At 55.5% G+C, this 22,326-nt stretch overlaps 2 protein-coding genes across 4 annotated transcripts in view; both read left to right on the top strand.

Annotated features, from left to right (window-relative positions):
• Positions 1-10,834: 10,834 nt before the first annotated feature.
• On the top strand, positions 10,835-16,573 carry AMBP (alpha-1-microglobulin/bikunin precursor; the record flags this gene model as incomplete). The annotated part of the gene is made up of 10 exons (XM_084219676.1): positions 10,835-10,945; positions 11,551-11,693; positions 11,983-12,059; positions 12,562-12,675; positions 13,292-13,393; positions 13,996-14,033; positions 14,841-14,919; positions 15,004-15,171; positions 15,317-15,493; positions 16,446-16,573. 10 exons carry the CDS (start codon positions 10,835-10,837, stop codon positions 16,475-16,477), a joined length of 1,041 nt encoding a protein of 346 aa, XP_084075802.1. The 3' UTR covers positions 16,478-16,573.
• Positions 16,574-17,494: 921 nt separating this feature from the next.
• The window catches only part of RABL6 (RAB, member RAS oncogene family like 6), a 52,466-nt gene continuing 47,634 nt past the window's right edge, over positions 17,495-22,326 (top strand). For all 3 annotated transcript variants that reach the window (XR_014616675.1, XM_084219946.1, XM_084219945.1), the window contains exon 1: positions 17,495-17,954. Coding sequence is in view for 2 of the 3 variants with exons in the window: in XM_084219946.1 (XP_084076072.1) it covers positions 17,825-17,954 (130 nt within the window). In the remaining variant the exon portion in view is untranslated. The remainder of the gene's footprint in view (positions 17,955-22,326) is intronic.

The raw sequence follows: 22,326 nt of genomic DNA, 5'->3' as shown, positions 1-22,326 counted from the left end.
GAGGGGGATGGCTGGGCTGGATTTGGGGGGAAGAGTGGCTCCTTCCCACAGGCTGGAGGAAGGCCCCTGGGCTCAGGGGTGTCCTGGTTTGCCCCATCCCAGCATTCAGAGGCAGCTAGAGGGGAGATGACTCGGACCAAACCTTGGTGCTGGATGGGCATGTGCTGTTTGAGATGTTCCTAAAGAAGCTGCTTGTCCCCAGGGAGTGAGGGGAGAGCTCACAGCCCGTCCCGAGATGGGGGATTTGGGGTGCATTTTTGGGGCTGCAACCCCAGCCTGTCTGGCCGAGCGCCCCGCAGCTCCCTGTGAACATTCCCAGCTTTTTTGATTCCCACCTGGGCCCCAGCACCTCAGGCTGTGGGGATGGGGTCAGCGGTGTCTCCAGTGCCCCGAGGAAAGGGGAGAGGGCGAGGGTCAGCGTGGCCTCTCCATCCCCAAGAGCATCTGTGTCCTCTGGCACGGCTCAGAGTGGAGCAGAGCCCAGCAGGGCTGCGCCTCTCTCTGGGGGCTCTGCCGGCATGACCTGGCTGCCCGGGCAGAGGGGAAGGGAAGGCCAGGGGCAGAGCAGAGGGGAGGGCAGAGGGGAAGGGCAGAGGCAGCCGGGCCTTTGAAGGCACCATGCAGGCAAACCTCCCTCGCTGGCACTGCTGGGGAGTCAGATGAGGCTCTTTCTCTATCAATAATTCTGCCAGCTCTGCAAATGCCTAAATCCCAGGGAAATTTGTGCAGTGCTCAGTTTGGCTCTGGGTGTGGGTTCCCAGGGATGCAAGGAGTGGCGTCCTGCAAACACAGCGGGGGGGAAACCTAGAGAAAAGGCTCAGTGTGACCTTTCCAGGTTGGCCAAACTCCACTCCAATGTGCCAAGCCCTGTGCCATCTGCTGCCAGCACGGGCCAGTGCCTGGCACAGACACAGCTGGTGTCCCCAGGTGCCCTGGGGACACGCAACCACCCGGGCAGCAGCCCAGTGTAGATAATACAGGCACCAAGTGACCCGGATGGATTTGAGCAGGAGAAGAGAGATGATGCCAAAACCATCAGTCACAACCACTGGTGGTCCTGGAATTCCTTCACCCAGGGTCCTGTGGCACTGCTGACTCCAAATCTGTTGGGGATGTGGGGAGAGCACCACTGCCCTCCCCAGCTGTGGCACTGTGTGACATTGACCACCAGCCTCTGTCACCAAACCTCACAGTGGCTGTGCTCCCCAGGGCACAGGGGGTTACACCTGCAGGTGGAAATAATCCCAGCCTCAGCCCTTTGCACTTGGAATACTGCAAAACCTCATCCTGATGCCTGCGTTGGGATTTCACAGAGCTGGGTTCACCTGGCTCAGCTCAGCCCTGCAGCTTCTCATCCTTCACCTTGTCCCAGGGCCCCAGAGAGCTGGGCTGGGCCAGCCACCCCCTCAAGGACAGATTTTTCTGGGGGAACGCAGCATTCCCATGTGCGGCTCCTCTCCCCAATGTGGATGGGGTGGGCTGGGGTCTCCAGCAGTCCCTTATTTGGGCACCCCCCTGGAGCCAAGCCCAGCAAAGCCCCACATGTGATGGCCCCAGCAGTGGAAATGTGCTGAGGACACAGCTGAACCCCAACCCCAGGGCCGAGTGCCCTGGGTAGCAGCTGCCCTGCCAGGCTCCTCCCAAGGCCAATGGCCACCCCACTTTGCAGCTTTCCTCTACAGAAACCATGTCCAAGGAATCTAGGAACTTCAAATACTTGATTTTTTTACCCTCTCGTTCTTTCCCTTTTCTATTTGTGTTCCAATAACACAAAAATATTGGATGGTTTGGTGGTGTAAGCACATTCTTCTGGCATTTTTGCCTGTCCCTGGCTGTGTGTCATTGTCCATCGGCTGCATTACGTAGGTACTGTTGTTCCAAGAGAAACCAAAGCAAGAATTTGAACTTTCAAGTGCTTCCTGCCATTGTCTTTTACTTTTGTTTGTGCTGCTGACTCCAAACCAGATGGATCGGGCTCCCCTCCGGCTGGGGGGCGATGGGAAGTCAACACTGCCTGGCGAGGTTTGACAGCTTTGTCTTCTCGTCTATTCCCTTCATCCATCAAGCCCGGCCATCGTCACTGAATCAGCCGTCACATATGGATGTGGGGGAGGAGGTGGGATTTTATTTGAATTTCAGGGAGCTTAACACAGGGAGTAAGTAATGAATGAGAAAGAAAGACAGCGAGCAGGCAAGCAAGAGAGGACAGGCTGTAATCAAAATTCAGGACATTTTAAATAGATGCTTTGTTGGGCGTTTGTATGACTATGATAATGCCACAGCCTGACGGCCCAAAGAGGAGTTACCTTTTTTAACAAAAGAGAATCACAATCAACTTCTGTTCAGTGTCGGCAAGGAGCCGGTGGCTCAGGCTGCCTAGCCAGGCTGGCCACATTTCCAAACATCAGAATTTTTTGCCCCTTATCAAGGCATTCTGGGCTCCATCCCTGTGGATGGATGGATGGATGACGGATGGATGGATGGATGGATGGATGGATGGATGGATGGATGGATGGATGGACGGACGGATGGTCAGCAGCATCAGGCTCCTCAACACATTGTGCAGGACAGGACAGCTGATGGTTTCAACCTGTTTTTGCTGCTGACCCAAAGCTGCTGCAGTTGCAGTATTTGGTGCAGCGGTCCTATCCCCCATATCCATCCCAGGTCACCCTGGTCCTGCAGCATGGAGTAATTATTTGCTGTTCTTGGGGTGTACATGAGCTTCACGCACTGCCATGAGGTGAGCATGGGATTTTCGGTGCCATCTGCCATGCCCTGAAATCACTGTCTCTCTACAGACTCCCATGCTTGGAGGACTGTGTCCTCTGCAGGATGTTCCAGCATGGTGTAGGAACATCCAACAAGGAGATTGGAACCAGAGGCAGCTCCAATTTCTCCTTGGTACAGCAAGTGCTCCCCAGGGCACATGTCATGCCCCCAGGAATGACACTGGTCCATTGTGGAGAAAGGAGAAACCTCTTCCCAAAACTTCTGCAGCTGCAGTGTTCCTCTGCCACCACGAGCACCCATCTTAAGGTGCCCAGGGAGAGGTGACCTCTGGGTCTCACTCTGGAAGGGACACAGACCTGTAGGTTCAGTGGAATTTTTGGCTTTTTAACACGTTTCTCTTCCTGGGGAGAAATGGTCAAGCAGGACAACATCGTGGTTTGTCTGGTTTTGGGGAAAACAGTGGATGAAGTTAGGGTGGAAGGTGCTTGGCTGGAGGGATTGAGGGATGGCAGAGGGCCTGGGGACATGGAGGGTGGAAGAATGCAGGGAGAGGGGCTGTCTGGGAGGGGTGGGTAATAGAGGCCTGGTGAGATGGATGGGTAAGGGACGGGTAGAAGAATGGAGAGAGACAAAGCTGGACAGCTGGAGCAATGATGGGTGTGGTTGGGACAACCATTTCAAATGGGAACTCCTCATTCAGCCTGACTCCAAGAGTATCCTGTGGCTGGGAGCAGACCCTGAGGGCAAGCCAAGAAGAGCAGCATCTCCAGCAGCACGATCAGGTGATGGCAGATCTCAGCCCAGCTGTGCTGGTGGTGTTCTCCTGGCTGTTTTTACAAAGAGGCTCCCCAGAAGGGGAAAATTCCCCGACCAGCTGCATGTTTATCCCAGTAGGATGGCTATGGCTCTGCTGACCCCTCCTCAGTGGGGCATGGAGGATGTGGACACGAGCACAGAGCAGTGGCAGAGTGGGCCCAGTGAGCAGAGCCCTGCACAGCACTGGCTGGAGGGGACATGGACAGAGGGGACAGTGACTGGCCAGCACTTGGTGGCTCTGCTGTGATGCATTTGGGGGGCAGCTGAGGCTGAACCTTCACAGAGAGCCTGAGCAGCACGCTGGGACTGATGGTTTGTGCTCTGAAACATGACAGCACAATGAACGGATCCTGGCTTCAAATGAATCCTGCAACCAAGGAGAGCCTCTGCTTGGAAGCAGTGATTCTGCAACCTCCTCTCAGCTCAAGACTGCCATGTCTGTTCTTGTTTTCTTCAGGTGAAAAATCTCTTCTCACCCATGTGCAGTCCCCAGCGATGTTCTCACACATGAATGCAGTTGCACAAAGAGGCTCTGAATGTATGCAGCTCTCAGGGTTTCCTGCCCTGGACTAGACTCTGATGTCACAGTGTGGTCACCCCTCCAGCTGGGGCAGAAGCTGGGTTGCAGGTCCCTGGACTCCTGATTTCCTTTAATTATGCCTAAACCACTCAATCACACAGTTGCTGGAGGGCTTTCCCTGGAGTAGGTGGAGGAGCTGGAGGCACCAGTTGCAGTGGGTTGTAAAGGTTTCACTGAGTGCCCCCTCCCATGTTCAGTCCGCTCCTTGGAGATAATTGCTGGATTTCCAGCAGCCTACCATCCTTGGGGAACTGGCAGGTGCTGTGGCACTTACTGGGTCTGTCAGTGGAGGCTTTGGTTTGGAGGTCACAGATGAGAGACCCCAACCCAGCCTCAGGGGCTTGGGGCACCTGGTAGCCCTGGGGAGCTGGGCTGGGGGCACAGGAAGGTGCTGGCTCAGCACCCACTGCCCTCCTGTGCCCAAGAGCTGGGGGGCACAGAGCAGGCTTGGCCTCACGCCACAGTGCCAGGATCAGGCCTCGACCCCCAGCACAGTGCCCAGACAGGGAGCCTATCCCCAGTGGGTCCCCACATTTCTCCTTGCTCACATTCACAGCTCCGGTGACAACTCTGAGCCGCCCCTGTCCCATTTTCCACTCACTGCTCCCCCTCATTCAAAGCCTCTGTCCTTTTAAGCTATTTTTTTTCCCTCCTATTCATTTCTCGGACGCCTCGATCCTTTTCTCCTGCCTAGCCCCTCTCCTGAGCAGCTGCTATGCTAATAAGCATGAGGCAGAAAAGGGAGCGAGCCTTTGCAGGGTAGGGGAGGAGAGAAAGACCCCAGAGCCCTCTAAATGCTAAATAAATCCAAGGCTGGAGCAGCATCCCTGAACAAAGAGGCCTGGCCTCCCCCCTCTCTTCCCTTCTTCCCAATTCCACCACCTTTTCACATTCAAATCCATTAAACAGCGAGCAGAAAGACCCCAAGTATTCATAGCATTGCATTAAAGAGAATGGTCCCTCTCCATCGGGGCCGGGCAGAGGGAAGGGCTCTCCATCCCCTCTGGGCTGGGAATCACCCAGCTCCGGCCCCTGGGCTCAGTGGAGGGAGGACAAAAGCCTCTGGCACCGCACAGGGAGACCAGTGTCCTTTCTCCTGAGACCTGGGGTTCTTCCCCACACGGGGCTCTTGGGCTTCTCCAGTGGGATGGAGCCCCTGGTTCCTACAGGCTGTGCTGGAGCCTGGGGATGCAGGAAGATGGGGCCCCCACATCTCCTGCCCGCTGACAGTGCTGGAGAGTGCTACAGCAATGACAGGGCAATGGGGACACCCAGATGTGAGGGTGGTGAAGATCTCCCCCAGGCAATGGCAGCTCCCTTGATCCTGGTGATGGGTGAGGAGGGAGAGTGCTCCCGCTGGGCCAGGCACAGCCAAAGGCGCTCTGGTGGTGCCCTCCAGCCCCTGAGCAATGACCTCGCTGTCTCACCACAGCCAATGGCTTCCCAGCACAGCAGTGCCTTGGGCTGATAACAGAGATCCCTTATAGCAAAACTGATGACTTCATATCCACTATGCCTATTTTGCCCTCAAGTCAGAGCAGCTTTCTGGTGCAAAGACCACAGATCTCATTCTCTGAGCAGAAGGAGGCAGGGATAGAGGTGGATGTGCAGTGGGCTCCCTATCAGCTGCTGATGTTGATGGTGGGATGCCTGAAAGGATGGGATTTTTCTCTGGGGGAAAAATAGGTGAGCATTTTCTTCTTCTGCCTTCTGGGATGGAAAGGGGCACTCACCTCCAGGAATGATTTCATGCTCTTCTCAGGGACTAAGTTTCTGCTGGAATCACAGAACTTCAGGAGATGAGGCTTTTAGTACCAGATACTGAAAAAATCTTTTGAATTCATGGATTTAACACGTTAGGAATAAATTATGTCACCCAGACCATTGAGACCATGGTCACCTGCAGTGCTCAGGAGGCAGCAGTACCTGGGACCCTCCTGCACAGCTTGGTCAGTGGGGTGGGATTCAGCTCTGACCATGAGGGCATCTGACATGGCATCTGGGTTCCACTGTGGAAGACAGGGAAGAATGGAAGCACAAAGAGCTTCCCTAAGCTTGTTTCACTGCTCGTGATGTCCTGGCATGTCTTTCCTGGCCTCTGCCCCAGGTTCTGGAGCCATCTCCAGGGTGCCCTGAAGCATCTCATCTGGCACACAGTGCTGTCTTTTGGTGCCTGAATCCTGCTCTGCCCCAGTACAATGAGGAGTCTGGAAGGTGATCAAGGCTGCCCCAACAGGGCACCTCCGTGGGCTCAGCCATATTCCACCCTGGGCTTCTACATTCCCGTTTACCTGGTCACCAGGGCTCCGCGCTGACCACTGCAGGTCCTGCACAGATTTGGGGTGCATGAGGGACCAGACCAGCAAGAGATCTAGATCAGAAAATGGGGAGGAGTGGGACAACCCTCAGAAAATGAAGATTAGGTTAACCACTACATGGGACATGGGACACAGGAGCTCAGACCCCTGTCCCTGCAGTGCAGGACCCCAAAGCTGTGTGAGCAGTGCCTGGAGTGTGTCCCTGCATGGGATCCCTGGCTCCCCAAGTTGCTCCTCTGTTGTGGAGTCCCTGAGGTGCCTTCACAGGTGAGGTTTCAGGACTGTAGGACTTGGCTGACCCACCCCATCCCTGCTTCCCACTGCAGACCACCAAATTCCTCAGGCCAGGGAGAATCTTGTTCACTCTGGGACCTTCACTCTGGTTCCACAAAGGATGTCTTCCCCCAGAAATCAGCTCTCTGGAGTGAATGTCAGCAGGTATGCCAAGAGGTTTCTGAGAACAACCTCTCCCTATCCCATGAAGGAAACCAGCTCTAATCAGGAGTCAGCCTCAAAGTTCCAGTTCATGGAGAAGTTCCCATGGGGAACTTGCCTGCAAACTACAGATTTGCCCAGCTCATCAGAAACAGGTAGGGGCTGTGCTGCTCCAGCCTCCATGGAGTGTCCTTGGGCAGAGACAGTGGGCACCCATCCCACACTGCTTTGAGCAGGGGACATGGAAAGCTCCAGATGCTGCCAATACCACAGTCCTGCTCCTGGGTGAATTCTCATGTGTCTCTCCACGGGTCAGTGACAGGTTGCTATGGTTCACCATTGCCCTCAGGGACCCCTCATTCCCAGTGTGACCCTGAGCCCACCCATCATCTCACTCTGCTCCGGCCCTTCCTGAGGACCAGCCTGCCCCAGACCTGCCCTCAGAGCAGCCCCATTTGCACCCCGACCTGCATGGCCCTGGGAGATGCTGAGAAGGGTAGGGAATGCTCTGGGGTTTTAGGGAATCTTCTAAGAAATAACACAGCTAACAAGCACTGGGGCACCACCATCTCTGCTGCCAAGGCTGTGGCTGGAAGTGCCCCAGCCCTTCTCCAGCCCTGATGGGGCAAAGGCTGGGAACATCCCAGAGCCATGAATTGCCCCACATTGCTGCCAGACTGCTCCAAGGGCTGTCGCAGATGCCTCCTCATCCTCGTGGGACTGGCTGGGGACATTGTGTCCTGAGTTAGACAGGCTGACACAGGAGAACTGCAAGCACTGCTGTCTTCCACCGTGGCTTGCACCTCGAGGGGTGTGGTGGGACCATCCTGAGCAGGTCTACCTGCGGCAGCAGGTGGGACAGGGATCGGGGCGTCCCTCCGAAAGGTTGGCCGGGGAGAAAGGTCCCTGCTTAGCAATGCAGGAATGCAGGCCGGGTTGAATGCGGCGGAGGCGGGTCTGATCTGGTGCCCCACTAAGCCTCCATTCTTTCCCAGCCGGTGCATCTTGTATTCAGGCTGCCTGCTCCTAAGCAGAGCGTCTTTAATCCTTCCCTTGTCTCCTCCATTCCCTTTCAGGCCTTTGGCCAATGGGAAGGGGATGAGCAGCTCTCTGCAGGAAGGAAATTAAAAGCGAGGAGGAGGGTAGGGAGGAGGAGAACGCGGGGAGGGGGACTTGGAAGGGGAGACAATCCTAGAGTGGAGATGCCAGTCATCGGGGTCTCAATAGCCCCATTCACCCTGCCCAGCCACACAGAAAATCAGGGTCACCAGGATCCATGCCCTGCCTGGAGACAACTGTTGCTTTATTCTTTTTAATTGCTGGAAAACGCAGAAAAGTTCACTTGTGTGTGTGGCTGGCTCCGGTGGGGGCTGCGCCGGGGGCCGCGGGCGGCGGAGGGGCGGGAGGGACGGGGTAGAGCCCGACCCGCAGCGAGAAGGACACAAAAAGCAGACGCACGTGAGGGTGGAGGCTGCGACCCGGCGCGGCGGAGGAGCATCTGCACGGCCGGGCAGCCGAGCGCCAGGACGGGGACAGGGCGGTATCGTCCCCCGGACATGCATGGCAAGGGTTCCCGGGGTTTTGGGGCGGAGGGGCCAGGCAGGGAAGAGCTGTGCAGACCGACACGTGTGGGCAGATGTTTCCTCACATCTCCGGGCACGGAGAAGCCTGGTTGATGCTTCTGGCTGGAGACACAGGAACCAGGCAGCTCAGAGCACACGTGGGACACAGGCGGCACGCCGACATCCAAGCCGAGGGTGCTGACACAGCTCCCAAATGGACATAGGGCTGTGCCATCTCCACTTTGAGGTGCTGCTCCAAGTGCCACCCCAGTCAGGTGAAGGTTCCACCTCTGCACCTGCACGGCCATACCCAGGGGATGTCCCAGAGAACAGTTCTGGGGAACCAGCTACCCCAGTTGCCCTCTTGCTCTACCATCCATCCCTCTTGCTGTCACATGTGCCCAGATGTGGCTGAGCACCAGTCTTGACACACAGGCCATCACAGGCTGTTGCCACCCATCAGCAGCCCAGCAGTGCCGCACCAGCAGCTTGGCAGCTGCCCTCTAACTCTGATGGGTGCTGAGTGCCAAGGGATGCACTGGGAGAGAACATGAGTCCCTGGGCCAAAGATGGAGCCAGTCCCATCCTGCGTCCATCAGGGGCATCTCTGTGCACCCTCCCACAGGCCTCCTGGGAGCTGGGGGTGATTTGGATCTTTTGCAGCCTTCAGATTTGGGTTGCACTTCCCTCCCCAGTCCAGCCTTGTCTCCCTTTGCTCGGCCCTTTGCTGAACACTTGACTTTCCTGTGTGAGGAGTATCAGAGATGTGCTCCCAAGCACTCCGTGACCCACGGGACACAAGGCAGTGTCTTCTGAGGTTTCCCTGATAACCATGTCCTCTTGCAAGTCATAGAATTCCAGACTGGTTTGGGTTGGAAGGGACCTTAAAGCTCATCCAGTGCCAACCCCCTGCCATGAGCAGGGACACTCTCCACTATCCCAGAGTGCTCCAAGCCCTTTCCAACCTGCCCTTGGACACTTCCAGAAATGGGGAAGTCATAGCCCCTCTGAGCACCCTGTGCCAGGCCCTCACCTCCCTCACAGGGAGATATTTCTTCCTAATATCTAATATAAATGTCTCCTCTTTTAATTTAAAATAGCTGCCCCTTATCCTGTCACTGTCTCCCCGTGTAAAATGTCATCCTCCCTGTCTTTTACCAGCCTCCTCTAAGTGCAGCCTTCCCCGGCGCCCATCTCTGCCCGGGCCGCAGGAAGGGGCTCAGGGGAACCGTTCCTCCCCCCGCCCGTGACTGCGGCGGGGCCGGAGCGGGGCTGTCATTCCTTACCGCCGGCTGCCACCTAGTGATGGAGGGACCGGGGCAGCGGGGACCCGGCCTGGGCACTCTGGGAAGGGACTCCCAGCTTGGGGGCCGGAGCCCAGGGTTTTGCTGCGCCCTGGATGCTCCTCAAGAGAGAGAAGGCGGGGCGAGGAGGAGGGGGGGCTACCGAAGGCGTCTGTGCCGCAGGTCCGCGTCTGCTCCGCGCTCCAGACACACCGGGATGTGGCAAGATGTTGTGGAGATGTCCAGGATACCTTTGCCGGGGCAGAGCAGGCCCGTGCACGGGCAGCAGCACCTGCTGGTCCTTATCAAAGAGTCCGTCGGTGACCGCGGGGGAGTGGAGGGTGAAAGTCCAGCTGACTTCTGCCACTGTGTCACCAGCTCTGGCCCTTCTCCACAAATATTGGGCCGTGGCCACCTGGAGAGGGGCTCCCGCCCTTTGCTCTGTTTGCAGTTTCCCTCGGGCTGTTTGGTTTCTGTTAATCATCCAACGAAGGCAAACACTGCTGGGAAGGATTGAGGATGGCCCAGCATTTCCCACTCCTCCCCGGCCCAGGGACCCTCGACTGTGGGATGGGTCACACCCAGCCGGATCCTGGATGTTGGCCATCAGCTTAGGACTGCCTGGAAGGGGTCCAAAAAAGGAGCAGGAAACTCAGGCTCTGTTCCCTATGGACACTGATTAGATAGCTTGGGCTAAGTGCTGGGCATCCCTCAGTGCTCTCCTCACCACAGGGTCAAACTGGTCCATCAGGGCTGGGGGCTCTTTGTAGGATGACAGAGCAGGAATATGAATCCCAACATGGAATAGAGAAGACAGCTCCTGGCCTCATGGTGTATGAACAGGTGAGGGTGAGGAGCTCAGCCTGGTGTGGCTGGTAGGGTGCTCCACTCCTGCACCCTACACAGCTCCCTGCAAATCCCCAGCACGGCCAAGGGCAGTGGTGCTCCCCGGGCCGTACACCCCACCTCCCCCGGCAGCCCCCCCCGCAGGGTGGCTGGCCCGGCTGGCCCTGGTCTGAAGGTCACAGTGCTGCACAGCGGGGGCAGCGCAGAGTCCGGGATTCCACTGAAGCACTGAGGCTCAGCAGCACTCCGAAGCCAGCAGCCATGATTATTTGGGGTCTCCTTTCCCTCCTCCTCTTCACTGTGGCTCGTGGAACCCCCATCGGAGACCAGGATGAAGATATCCAAGTGCAGGAGAATTTTGAGGCTGAGCGGGTAATGGCAGCTTGTGGTCCCTTAATTCTGGGGGCAAAAGGGATGGGGTAAGCTTTCTTTCATTTTCCTCCAGAAAGAAGGGCAGTAATGCCTATGCCCATGCCAGGCTGTGCGGGACAGGCATTGGCAGTGTGGCACTCCCTGTGTGCCACTCAGGAGGTGCCAGGCTCTGGGGTGGCCTCATCCTGGCAAACCAGGCAGGGTGGCTGCAGTCTGAGCAGCAGGGCAGATGAGTCCTGTGGAAAGTCTGTGGTCCAGCATGGTAGGATCCAGGCTGCCTGGGAGACCCCCCACAAAGTGCCCTGTCCCCTGCCAGGCTCCATACAGCCCTGCATGTGTGCCCAGATCTTGGTCTCACTGGTATACATGGATGGATGACAGCCTGATGCCTCCAGCCCTGCCTCATAGTCAGGGAACCAAGGAAAATTCTGCTCAGTGCTGATACACTTCCCAAATCCTGCAGCAGCTCTGGCCTCTGCACCCTGCATCATCACCTCCCAGTTTCTCCCTGCATCAGGAATATTTTGACTCTGCACAAAACCAGGTGATGTCCCACCTTGGTGAGGGGGGCTCACGGTGCAGATGTGTCTCTCATCTCCCTGCAGATGCATGGGAAGTGGTTCGACATCGCCATTGGCACGACCTGCAAATGGATGAAGAACTACAAGGAGAAGTTCAGCATGGGCACGCTGGTGCTGGGCCCTGGCTCCAGCACCGACCAGATCAGCACTACCAGCACCAGGCTGAGGTAGGGGGCACTTCTGGGAGCACTGCTGGAGGTGCTTGAGCCTCCTCCAAAGCCATCCCACCCAGGGGTGCTCCCTCTCCCAGGGGCTGGGACAGACAAAGGGGTTACTTGCTCTGCCTGGCATCCAAGCCCTGAGGAGGGGATGGATTGGGTTCAAGTACCCAATACCTTGGGCAGTATGATTTCAGGGGTCCTGTACCATGTCCTTGGTGCCCCAGACATGATTTTTATGCCATAACCAGGGAAAATAATCCCTCCAAGTAGCTGATTGTTTTCTTCCTCTCTCCAGGCAAGGTGACTGCACACTAGTCTCAGGGGAATACCAGAAAACCAGCACCCCTGGAAAATACACCTACTACAACCCCAGTGAGTTGGGGTGAGGCATGCCTGGGAGATGGGGACCAGCTCTGGGGACAGCCGGCAGAAGTGGAAGGGGTTCAGATGAGCAGGGCTCAGAGGCCACTCCACAGTGTGGAGTGACCTCTGATGCGGACATTTCTAGCCAAAGTATAGAGTAAAGGTGCAGGGAAAGGGCTGTTTGAGCAGTGTCCCTGCATAGCCACAGGATGATGAGATGTTGGCAGCAGGTCACTCCTGTCCACAGGGTCCCAGGCTGGGGCAGGGACCAGCCACACTTCAGGAGCATTAGTGGCATCTCAGTTGTTCGCAGCTCTTGGTTTCTAATCCCCTCAGCTTAGAGACTGGTGAGCCTAAAGGGACTCATGGTTGTATCTGAGTCTGCTTCCCAAAAATCATGTTTTTTTAAATTAGATGCCTGATTTCAGCCCCCAGCTTTGGGGCTATCCTACACTGCTCCATCTCACCGTGAGGGGCAGGAATGACATCCCTGTATCTCTGTCTCACCCAGGATGGGATGTGTCTATCCAGTCCTATGTGCTCCGTACCAACTATGACGAATATGCTGTCATTCTGATGAAGAAGAAAAGCAGTTTTGGTCCAAGCACCACCCTGAAGCTGTATGGTATGTCTGGCCATGGCACTTGAGAGCAAGCAGGCTCTAGGGTGGACCAGCAGAGCTCAAAAACACCACCTAAGGGTCTCTCAGCTCCCTTGGCCTTAAGGGACCTGACCACAGGCTGTGAAATGGTGGCTTAGACCAGCTCATCTTTGGCATGGCAGAGGTGGAGTCTCACGGCTCCATGAGAGCCACATCAGGCACTGATGTGAACATCCAAACCAACATGGTCTTTGGGATGAAGGTGGTGCTATCTGCTTAGAGGAAACCCAGCCCTGAAGTGGCAGGAGATGCTGTCTTCCATGATTAAGAAACATTAAACTCAGTTTGTCCAAGCCCTTCGTCAAGGCTGGTCAAGAACAGCAGGCTGCCCAGGGAAGCAGTGACATCACTGTGCCTGGGAGAGTTCAAAAAACATGTAGATGTAGAGCTCAGGTACATGTTTTAGGGTGGACATAGCAGTGCTGGGTCAATGGTCGGGTTCAATCTTTGCTTCCCTGATTCTATGTTGGGAAGGACCAGGAGTTTGGTGTTGTACCTGCCAGCAGCCACCCAAGCTCGGTGGGTGCTTGGGGACTGCACTCCCACACCAACACTGCTCACAGCCCATTCTCTTTCCCAGGGAGGAGTCCAGAGCTAAGGGAGGACCTCATTGAGTCTTTCCATCAGCTGGCCCTGGAGATGGGCATCCCTGAAGACTCCATCTTCATCCTGGCCAACAGAGGTAACCTCCCAGGGGGCATGTGCCTCTCCTGCTGCCAGAACACTCCAGCTGCTCCTTCTGGGTCTGCCAAGCTGGGGAGACGGAGGATGGTCAAGAGGGAGGACAGAGAGACAAATGCTTTGGTAACATGGAATGAAAAGGAAATAAGGCCATGTATCAGTCAGGATTCCACCAGAGAAATCAGCTTCCAGAGGGGTCTGTGCTAGGCTGTCAGGTCAATGCAACCACACCACTAGGATGAGGGCATGGAACACTTGTTTCTGGTCCCCAGGCTGGGTGCTGCCAGCACCTGGGAGGCTCCTTGCTCAGTCTGAGGTTCAGAAGGGGCTAGCACGATGAAGGGGGTGTGTGTTATGGGTGGGTGGGTGTGTGTGTGTGTGTAGGATTTTGGAGGGACCCAGGGGGTGTGGGGATTTCAGGGAGATGGGCATTTTAGGATGGTGCTTCTGTGAGTGGGAGGTGGAAAGCAGAAAGAGGGGAACAACGTTGGGTGGAACTGGGAGGGTGTCCCCTTGCCCAGGGTCCTGCATGTGCACAGTGCTCACTGAAGTTTGTCAGGACACCTCTCACACCGCTTATCTTCTCTCCTGCTCCTGGGCCAGGTGAATGTGTTCCTCAAGAGACTGAAAATGCTCCCCAGGTGAGTGGGCCAGCTGGGACCTTCGGAAGTGGATCAAGGCCAGAGACATCCCTTCTGAGCCAAACTCACTGGAGATCGGGTGTCCAGGGAGAAGGGTCCATGGGCAGATCATGTTGTTTGGGCAGTGATTCCACTGACCATCCTGGGAGTTGCTCTTCCACCTCTGCTGATGGGCTTTGCCTGCAAGGATGGGGGCAGGGTAGGCTACAGGGGGAGGGTCCTGGTGGCCAGGTGGGCACAAGAGCTTATTTCCAAGTGGAAGACTTTTCCTGCTCTGATTTTTTTTCACAGTGTGAAGGTTGCTGGTGTCTCCCTGCTCCTTGCCTGTCTATGTGTTTCCCAGACAGGCTGTAGGCCCCTTCTCCAAGGATGGGGGAGCTTAGTACCCACTGGTCCTTCAATTTCCATCACTCAGCACCTCCCAGTCTCTCAGGGTTTAGTGTTGAAAGATTTTCCAGGGGGAATGGGACTTTCATAGGAGAAACAACCCAGTTGACTCAAGAGCAGGTAACACATCATTGAGGCACATCCCCAGCATGAGGCATGACTTGGGCACTTAGGGTGTCTTAATCCACAGCCTGGAATTGTGGACCCCACCCTGGAAGAGGACAGGGCTGGGAAGATCATGAGGTGTGGAGGGATCACAGCCTGCAGACCCAAGATCAGTTACTGGAGACGTGCTGGGAGCACAGAGGAGGGCTGGAGCCTGAGGTGCCCCTGACACAGCCCACCCTGAGAGCATTGGGGTGGGCAGCAGGTCCCACAGACAGGGACTGACAGCAGTTCTGTGCTTCCTTACTGGTGCAGAGGGCACGGAGAGCAGTCCTACCCCTGGAGGAGGGCTCAGCTGCAGGACCCCTGCCCACTTACTTTGGCAATAAGGAAGGTAGGTCCCAGGAGAGGGGGCTGCATCAGGACCCCCTGGCCTGCCCTCCCATTTGCTTGTGACCCGTGATGTGCTGGTCTGCAGACTCATGCCGGCTGAGCCGAGACCCCGGGCCCTGCAGCGGGATGCTCTCCCGCTTCTTCTACAACTCCTCCTCCATGGCCTGTGAAACTTTCCACTATGGAGGCTGTCTGGGCAATGGCAACAACTTCTACACAGAAAAGGAGTGCCTGCAGGCATGCCGGACCGAGGGTGAGAATGCCGGTTGGGTGGGGGCACTGGAGTTGCCTTTGCTGAGGCATCACAAAGGATCTCAGCATTGCCTCGAATGCCACGTGTCTGGCATCTGTGTGGGGGTCCCTGGATGCCCTGCCTCACGCAGCTCCTGTCCCTGCAGCTGCCTGCAGGCTGCCCATTGTCCCAGGTCCCTGCCAGGCACTGATGACACGCTGGGCCTTCGATGCAGCCCAGGGCAAGTGCATCACCTTCAGCTATGGAGGCTGCAAGGGCAACGGGAACCAGTTCTACTCGGAGAAGGAGTGCAAGGAGTACTGCGGGGCTCCTGAGTTGGCAGGTACTCCTCTTGGCTCCCACCCCAGGCAGCAGCCTGCAACATCTCCTGCCCTGCACTGGGTCTGCCTGGGGTGGGGACAGGGCTGTCCTGGCTCTGGATGGGGCTGTTCTCACTCTGGATGGGTCCAGGATGGGTCCATTGTGGGCCTAGGACACGTTTGCCATGGGTTAAGGATCAGTCTGGCTCTGGAAGGGGTCTGGATTGGTTTTGTGCTCTGCCTGGTTTGGGTCATTCTGGGTCAGGATGGACCAGGATGGGTGTATCCTTGGGCTGTGAAGGGTTTGTCATGGGTCCGTGATGGGTGTAGGATGGTCTTGTGCTGTGCCTAGGAGGGATCTGTCCTTGGTAGGGAATATGGCCATTAGCCCACAGATAACATGGCAGAGCAGGGCTGGGCAAGCTGCAGACATGCTGAGGCCATGGCTGAACTTCAGTCTAGCCTTGATGAGAGGGAGAACATCCCCAAGCAGGTTGGGGTGCAGTGGGGAGCAGTGGAGGTGACAGCCCCTGGCTGAAAGATTTGGTGCTGCAGGAACCCTGACACCAACTAAGGACCAAGCCAGGGACCCTGTCAGGGGTGTGACAGGCCAGGCCCCCCAGCTCCAGCCAGTGCAGGGGTTTCTGTACTGAACCTCCTTGGGAGACGCAACAGGCACCATTTATCCTTCAGGGGAAATGATGACCAGTTTGTCATGGCAGAGAAAATCATCCTGCAGAGAGGGGTGACTGAGGTGTCTTCCACCTTGTCCAGCCCTGGGCATGCCTGCTCCCAGGAAGGCAGGAGCTGGGGATTTTGCCTGACCCCACGGATGGGAGATGGAGCCTGTCTTAGGGCAGAACCCATCTTTTATAATCCCTGCCAGCAATATAAAGTACATTACGGCCACCATGGCACGTGGTGGGACACAGCGTGTGGGACAGCCCATCACCTGCTGCATCTCTCCACTTGCAGAGGATGAAGAGTTCCTGCAGCTCTCAAACTGATGCAGGCAGAGGATGAAGGGCCAGCATCAAGCACCAGGCTCCTGCAGGACAGTGCTGACAGCTATGGTGGCCCAGAAGATTGTAAATGTTTCTCCAGCAGTAAATGTCTCTCGTGTGACCAAAGAGCCCAGTGTCAGTCCTCAGGCTGGTGGGGAGCAGGGTGGGGGGCGCAGGAGGGGCACGGGATGCTGTGGGCTCCTCTCTGGCCTCCCTGGTGGGTGTCCCCACCTCTGTGGGGTTACGGGGTTCTCCCCACTGAGTCTCTCACCCTGCCTCAGGCCACTGCCCTCTGCCCACACAGGCCGAGGGGGCACGGAGAAGCTCAGGGGTCCTGCTGGATGGGGTCCAGCCCCCATTTCCCAGGAGATGGGGTTGGGCTGCTGGGAAAGGGACAGCGAGGGAGGGTACAAGTGTCTGCTCCTCCCTAAAGGTGAATGCTGCTGGCTCGGCGTCACGTTGGGAGACCCGTGTCGGGGTCACGGCCGAGATGGGGGACACGGGGGCTGGGGAAACCACGAGGAGGTTATATGGGGTTTGCAGCATGGCATTACGGGGGGTCAGAGAGGACCCTGAGGGTCACGGGAGACTTACGGGGTTACGAGGGTCACGGGAAAACGGAGCTGGCATAGGAGTGGATGACACGGGTTATGACAGTCCCAGGGGGCATAGGGGTCCCAGGAAGGGATTAGAAATGTTTTGGGGGCAGTCCCAGGGATGCTGCGGTGGCCTCGTGAGGGGTTATGGGTGTCACAGGTGGGGGGGGGGGCGGCTGTGAAGCTGCCAAGAGGGGATTGCTAGATTCCTGGGGGGCTGTGGAGGTCGCAGGAGGCCGCAGCCGGGATTATGTGTCACACTGCGGGGGTCTCGGGCATGTCGGGCTGCACTCGGCCTTCGAGGGGGTCACGGGGGGAGGCTCCCGGGGGTCTCGGCAGCGACCGCACTCCGCGCCCTTCTGTCCTCCGCCGGCCGCCGTACCCGCGCCGCGCGTGCCCGGGCCCCCTGCGGTGAGGCGGAAGAGCCAAGATGGCGTCGGCGGGAGCCCCGCGCCACCCCCGCTTCCCACGCCCGGCCCCCGGCCCCAGCCCCCGGTTGGGCTGAGCGGCCCGGCCCCACCGCCCCGTGCCGGACCCCGGCACCGGTTCCGCCCCGCTCCGGGACATGCCCCGTTAGTGCCTCCCCTCCCCTGGCGCAATTTCCTCCTGCCGGGCCGGGCCCGCACACCTCCACCCCGCATGGCCGGGCCAGCCCCGCCGCAGCCCTGAGCCGCCCCGTGTCTCCGCCGCGGCCGCCCGGCCCCTGAGCCCGCGCTCGGCCCGTTCCCCGGGGTGCAGGTGTGGGACCACGAAGATGTTCTCGGCCCTGAAGAAGCTGGTGGGCTCGGACCAGACTGCGGTCCGCGACAAAAACATCCCTGCGGGGCTGCAGTCGATGAACCAGGCGCTGCAGAGGAGGTTCGCCAAGGGAGTCCAGTATAACAGTGAGTCGGAGCGCTGGGCCGGGGAGGCTGGGCCGGCCGGGAGGGAGGCGGGCGGCCCGGTCTGGTGCTCCGTGCGGTGCCCGGGGACCGCCGAGGGGCTGGGAGTGCGTGTGCTTTCTTTGTGCAGGTTGGTGCTTTTATCCGTATTCGCTCAAAGCTAAATTTGGAATTAAATGTTGGAGGTCATTGGAGGAGCGAGGGATGGAAAACTTTTGTCTTCCGGTGCAGGACTCGGGACCCGCGGTGCAGCAGCGTCCCTGAGCGCTGCCTGCCGGCTGTGGCCCAAGAGAGAGAATGCCTGGTACATCAGTTTGTGTCAGTTTGAGCGTCAAGAGGGTAACTCCCCTGAGTGCGTGGGTGATCTTCCCTGCAGCGCAGGATAATGGTGCTTGTAATTAAGCTGTAGTGGTTGTATGATAAGAGTCTACTAAAAAGCTCAGCCCTGCCACGCTTTAGTAAAAGGTGGACAGTGAATACCTCTGTGTGCCCTTGGTACATCCTTTCATCCTGACTGTCTTTTCTGCAACTCATACATTTGCTCTTTTATCGAGGAACTCTTTCAGAATTCTTTTTTTCTCAGTGTTGAGGCTTAGAGCTGCATTTTCCCCTTGGAGCTCAGTAAAGGTGGTTTCAGGAGGGCACTGCAAGTATGTGAAATACTTCCCAAAGTAACAATTGTGAGATAGGGACAGCAGTTATGTCATTCCTGCTGAAAATAGAACTGGTTCCAGAGAGCGCTGTGAGTACCAGCTCATCTGTGCAGATCCAGGCAGGAAGGGAAGGCAGATTGCAGAAGGCTGAGAGATTGGCAGGTGGGAAAAAGACTGATTTGTGAATGTGGCACTGGATAATTTCTGTGAAGGCACACTTGTTGGAGGAATAGAGCTGCTGTTGGATCTCAGTCCGAAACAGAATGTGATGGAGAAGTTACACTTTGGGTTTTGGGGTGTTTTTTCCTTTGTTTAATATTATGGCTGTGTTTTGGGACTGAGGTTGCAAAGTGCTCTGCTTTACTAGAGAGAGCATTTGGTACCTTTTTCCCTAGCACATCTGCAGATATGCCAGTGCTGTTTAATTTATAAAATTAGTGTCTTAGCAGGCAATCCTGAGTGTGAAAAGTAGAAGTGTGATTGTTGAGACTGGGTTTCCAGTGAAAGATGAGGGTGAGGATGAAGGTGCTGCCTTGGAACACAGCACTGCATCCTTAAACACCTACTGGAGATCTGCTGGTCTCAGACTGTTGGTTTGTGCAGAGGCTTCATGTGGCCACGGCCCAGAAGACCTGCATGCTGCACGGGCAGCTGAGTGCCAGAGATCAGGTAGCTAATACCAGCTTGTGAATTATGTAAGAGCCAGGAGCTGGCTTCTCAGACAGGGGAGGTTTGTGCTGCAGATAGAAGGGATCAGCTGCATCCTGCTGGCACAGGAAGGGACCAGCTCTGCTCCGTGGTGACTGCATCATGCCAGACCTGTGCATGGGCACCTGCCTGCCGTTTGTGCAACGCCAAAAATGCTAACTGTAGCTTCTCTGCTCTTTGTGTCATTAGTGAAAGCCTGAGGAAAGACTGTTGGTTTATGCTCTGTCTTACCAGGATTTGTGTTCTAGTTATTGCTTTATAGCTGAAAACTGCAGCTTTCTGTCACTGCCTCAAGGCAAGCTTTCCAATCTCCATAGTAACTCTTCCCAGCATCACTGTTATATAATATTTACAGGAGATGCAGGCTGGCTTATGGAAAGGCTTCCAGGTGCCCCCCATAGCCATAGCACTGGGGAGATGGGGACCATTCCAGTGTGGTGAGGTGGTCTCAGTTAAAGATGGGCTGTAAAGGAATGTCATCACAAGGGCCATTGCTCAGGAAAGGCAGAACTGCAAATCCTGTGCATTGCCAATTCTCCTTTCTTGGCAAATTCCTGACATTCAGCAGAGGAGTGCAGGATGTGGTTTGGAGCTACCGTTAGCACACAAAGATCTTTACAACTCTTCTGTTTCCCTGAAACTGCCTGAAAACTAAACCAAGGGGCGCTGTGATTTGTTTTACAGAAATGTTTCTTTGCTGGGTTGACCACTACAGATCCTAAATGAAGCCTGTTTCCTTCCCAGAAATATACTTAGTATGCTGAGAATACGTTAGATTGTTCACTGATAAAGCAGGCTAGGACACAGGCCTTGTACCTGGCTCTAGGTGCCTCCCTGGGCTCAGAGCAGCCCCTGCTGTGCCAGCCCTGCAGCTCTCAGGTACATTTTGTAACAGATAGCCCCATGTTTGAGGTGATCCTGAAGGCTGTGAGGTGTTTTAATGGCACTGATAGTTACAGACCCTCGGTAGAACAGAGCACTAAGTTGAACCTGAATGATTTGTTTTGATGGTCCCTCTCCTACACAGTCAGCTTTTCAAAAGGAAGAGCATTGTGGGCTGGGAAGGTTTAGATTTTTTATGAAATTATGAGAGCAGAGACCAGTACCAGCCTTTGGCAGCAATCATGTCCTTTGCTTGGGACATCCTATTGTAAAACATTAATATTTCCATACTGCATTCCAGCACTCTCACATTCTGTACCATCTGCATGGAGCTGCTGTGGTTCACATCCAGTTAACACCAGAGTTCCCTGAGCGCTAAGAAAACACAGAGCTGAAAATGATGTGGGTCTCTGCCGTGAATGTCATGGCTGGAATCTTTTAGGAGATCATGATTCTAGGGCTGGGGAACCAGTCTTTGTGAAAACTTGCTCTTGTTTTCCTGCTCGGGATACCCTGGATCAGGTGTGCTGCATGGCTCTTCCAAGGGCTGTGCTGGCCCTGGTAGGGAGCGTGGCAAGAGCAAGAGGAAGTGGCTCTTATGCCTTTGGCAGCACTGCTTGTTTCAACAAATTACAAGAGCAATTGCAGAACTTAATTTTGAGCACCAGGGTGCTCAAATGGGACCATTTATGTAAGGCAGTGATGGGCAAACAATGATCCTGGGATTTGTTGATCAGGGACAGGAACAAAAGGCATGGAGGTGCCAAATGTTAATCCATTCTGTTCTCCAGACATGGAACCTTTGCTCTGGCCTTTACACACGGCATCCAGTGTGTCACTTGACAAACCCCACTGCTGTGTGTGCGCTTGGAGCACAGGCTGTCACCAGTGCTGGGATACCAAAGGCAGTAGCTCCAAGAATTCCCCCCCACTCCCTCTCCTTATTAATTTTTTCTGCCTAACATATTCCTTAAAAGACAAAGCTTAATTAATACCATGTACCTTTTTAGTAAGCATTATAGTCCTTACTTCTTTTGTGTTACTTGGGAGTTGTAGTTCCCAGACTCATTGTTAAGTATTTTCATTCAGCACAACTCCCAAAAGGAAGGCTTCTCCTCTTCCTGCCACTTCCCACCTTCTCTTGTTTTCTCCTGTGGCTGACTCAGGTGTTTGTGCAGCACGTACCAGCCGTGCTTTGTCTGCTGCTGGCCTGTGCCTATGGGAAGTGTGCTTGGGGGGGTTCTGCAGAGCAGTGGAACAAGCTCAAAGCATTTCAGTTGAAATCCCAAAGACCTTAATGAGGGTAAGGTTATGACCCTCTCCATGGGGTTATTAGTTTTGGGATCTTTGCTGCCAAGTCCTGGAGGAATGTGGGCAAAGCTGGGAATTCCTGATTCTAGTTCTGAGTTGGTCTCAGACCTGTTCTCTGGCCTGTATCATCACTGCTCTGTTTCCATCTCCCCATCTGGAGAATGGAAATCCCTCTGGTTTTCCTGATGCAAGGACAATATGAATAAAGTGATTTGTTTAACTTTTTCCTTGCCTCTAGATGTATTCCCCATCCCTACCCTTCTCCCCACAGATAATTCTTCTGTCTTTGCTGCAAACCTCTGGCTGTTTGCAGTAAGTACTGATTTAACTTCAAACCAAAATAAAGCAACAGTTTTATTTGATAGAATTAACCTTGCCTGTAGTTATTTTTCCTCTTTCCACATTCAGCCGCAGTCCAGGCCTATGATGCACCAGCCTAACTGTGCTTGGAAGCTTACTCAGGCCTTCCTGCCTTGCAGGTGCCTGTCACTGAGCACACCTGCCCCAGCCAAAGTCTCCAATACAGACTTTGCTAAAAGCGATTTGTGTCACCTGCCTTCTTCCTGTTCTGTTTTCAAAGACTTTCTTCAGGAAAAGAGTCAGTGAGAACTTGTACACTATGTAAGAGAAGAGAGATTCTAATGGAGAGTGCTTGGACCTGCTCAGACTGAGTGTGTGGTGCCACAAGCACCTGGCACTGATCTAAATGTGAGCTGATTAGGGCTGGGGGGGATTCCCTTGCACTCCAACTGTGCCTTCCATGTGCTGCTCACGCTGCTCATTCAGCTGGACAGTGGAGCTAGAGAAGAAAACTGAAAATC

The sequence above is a fragment of the Fringilla coelebs genome (assembly GCF_963513975.1).
Source record: "Fringilla coelebs genome assembly, chromosome: 21".
Taxonomy (NCBI): Eukaryota; Metazoa; Chordata; class Aves; order Passeriformes; family Fringillidae; genus Fringilla; species Fringilla coelebs.
Note: the sequence above shows the minus strand (reverse complement) of the source record. Positions and strands in the feature narration are given on the sequence as shown.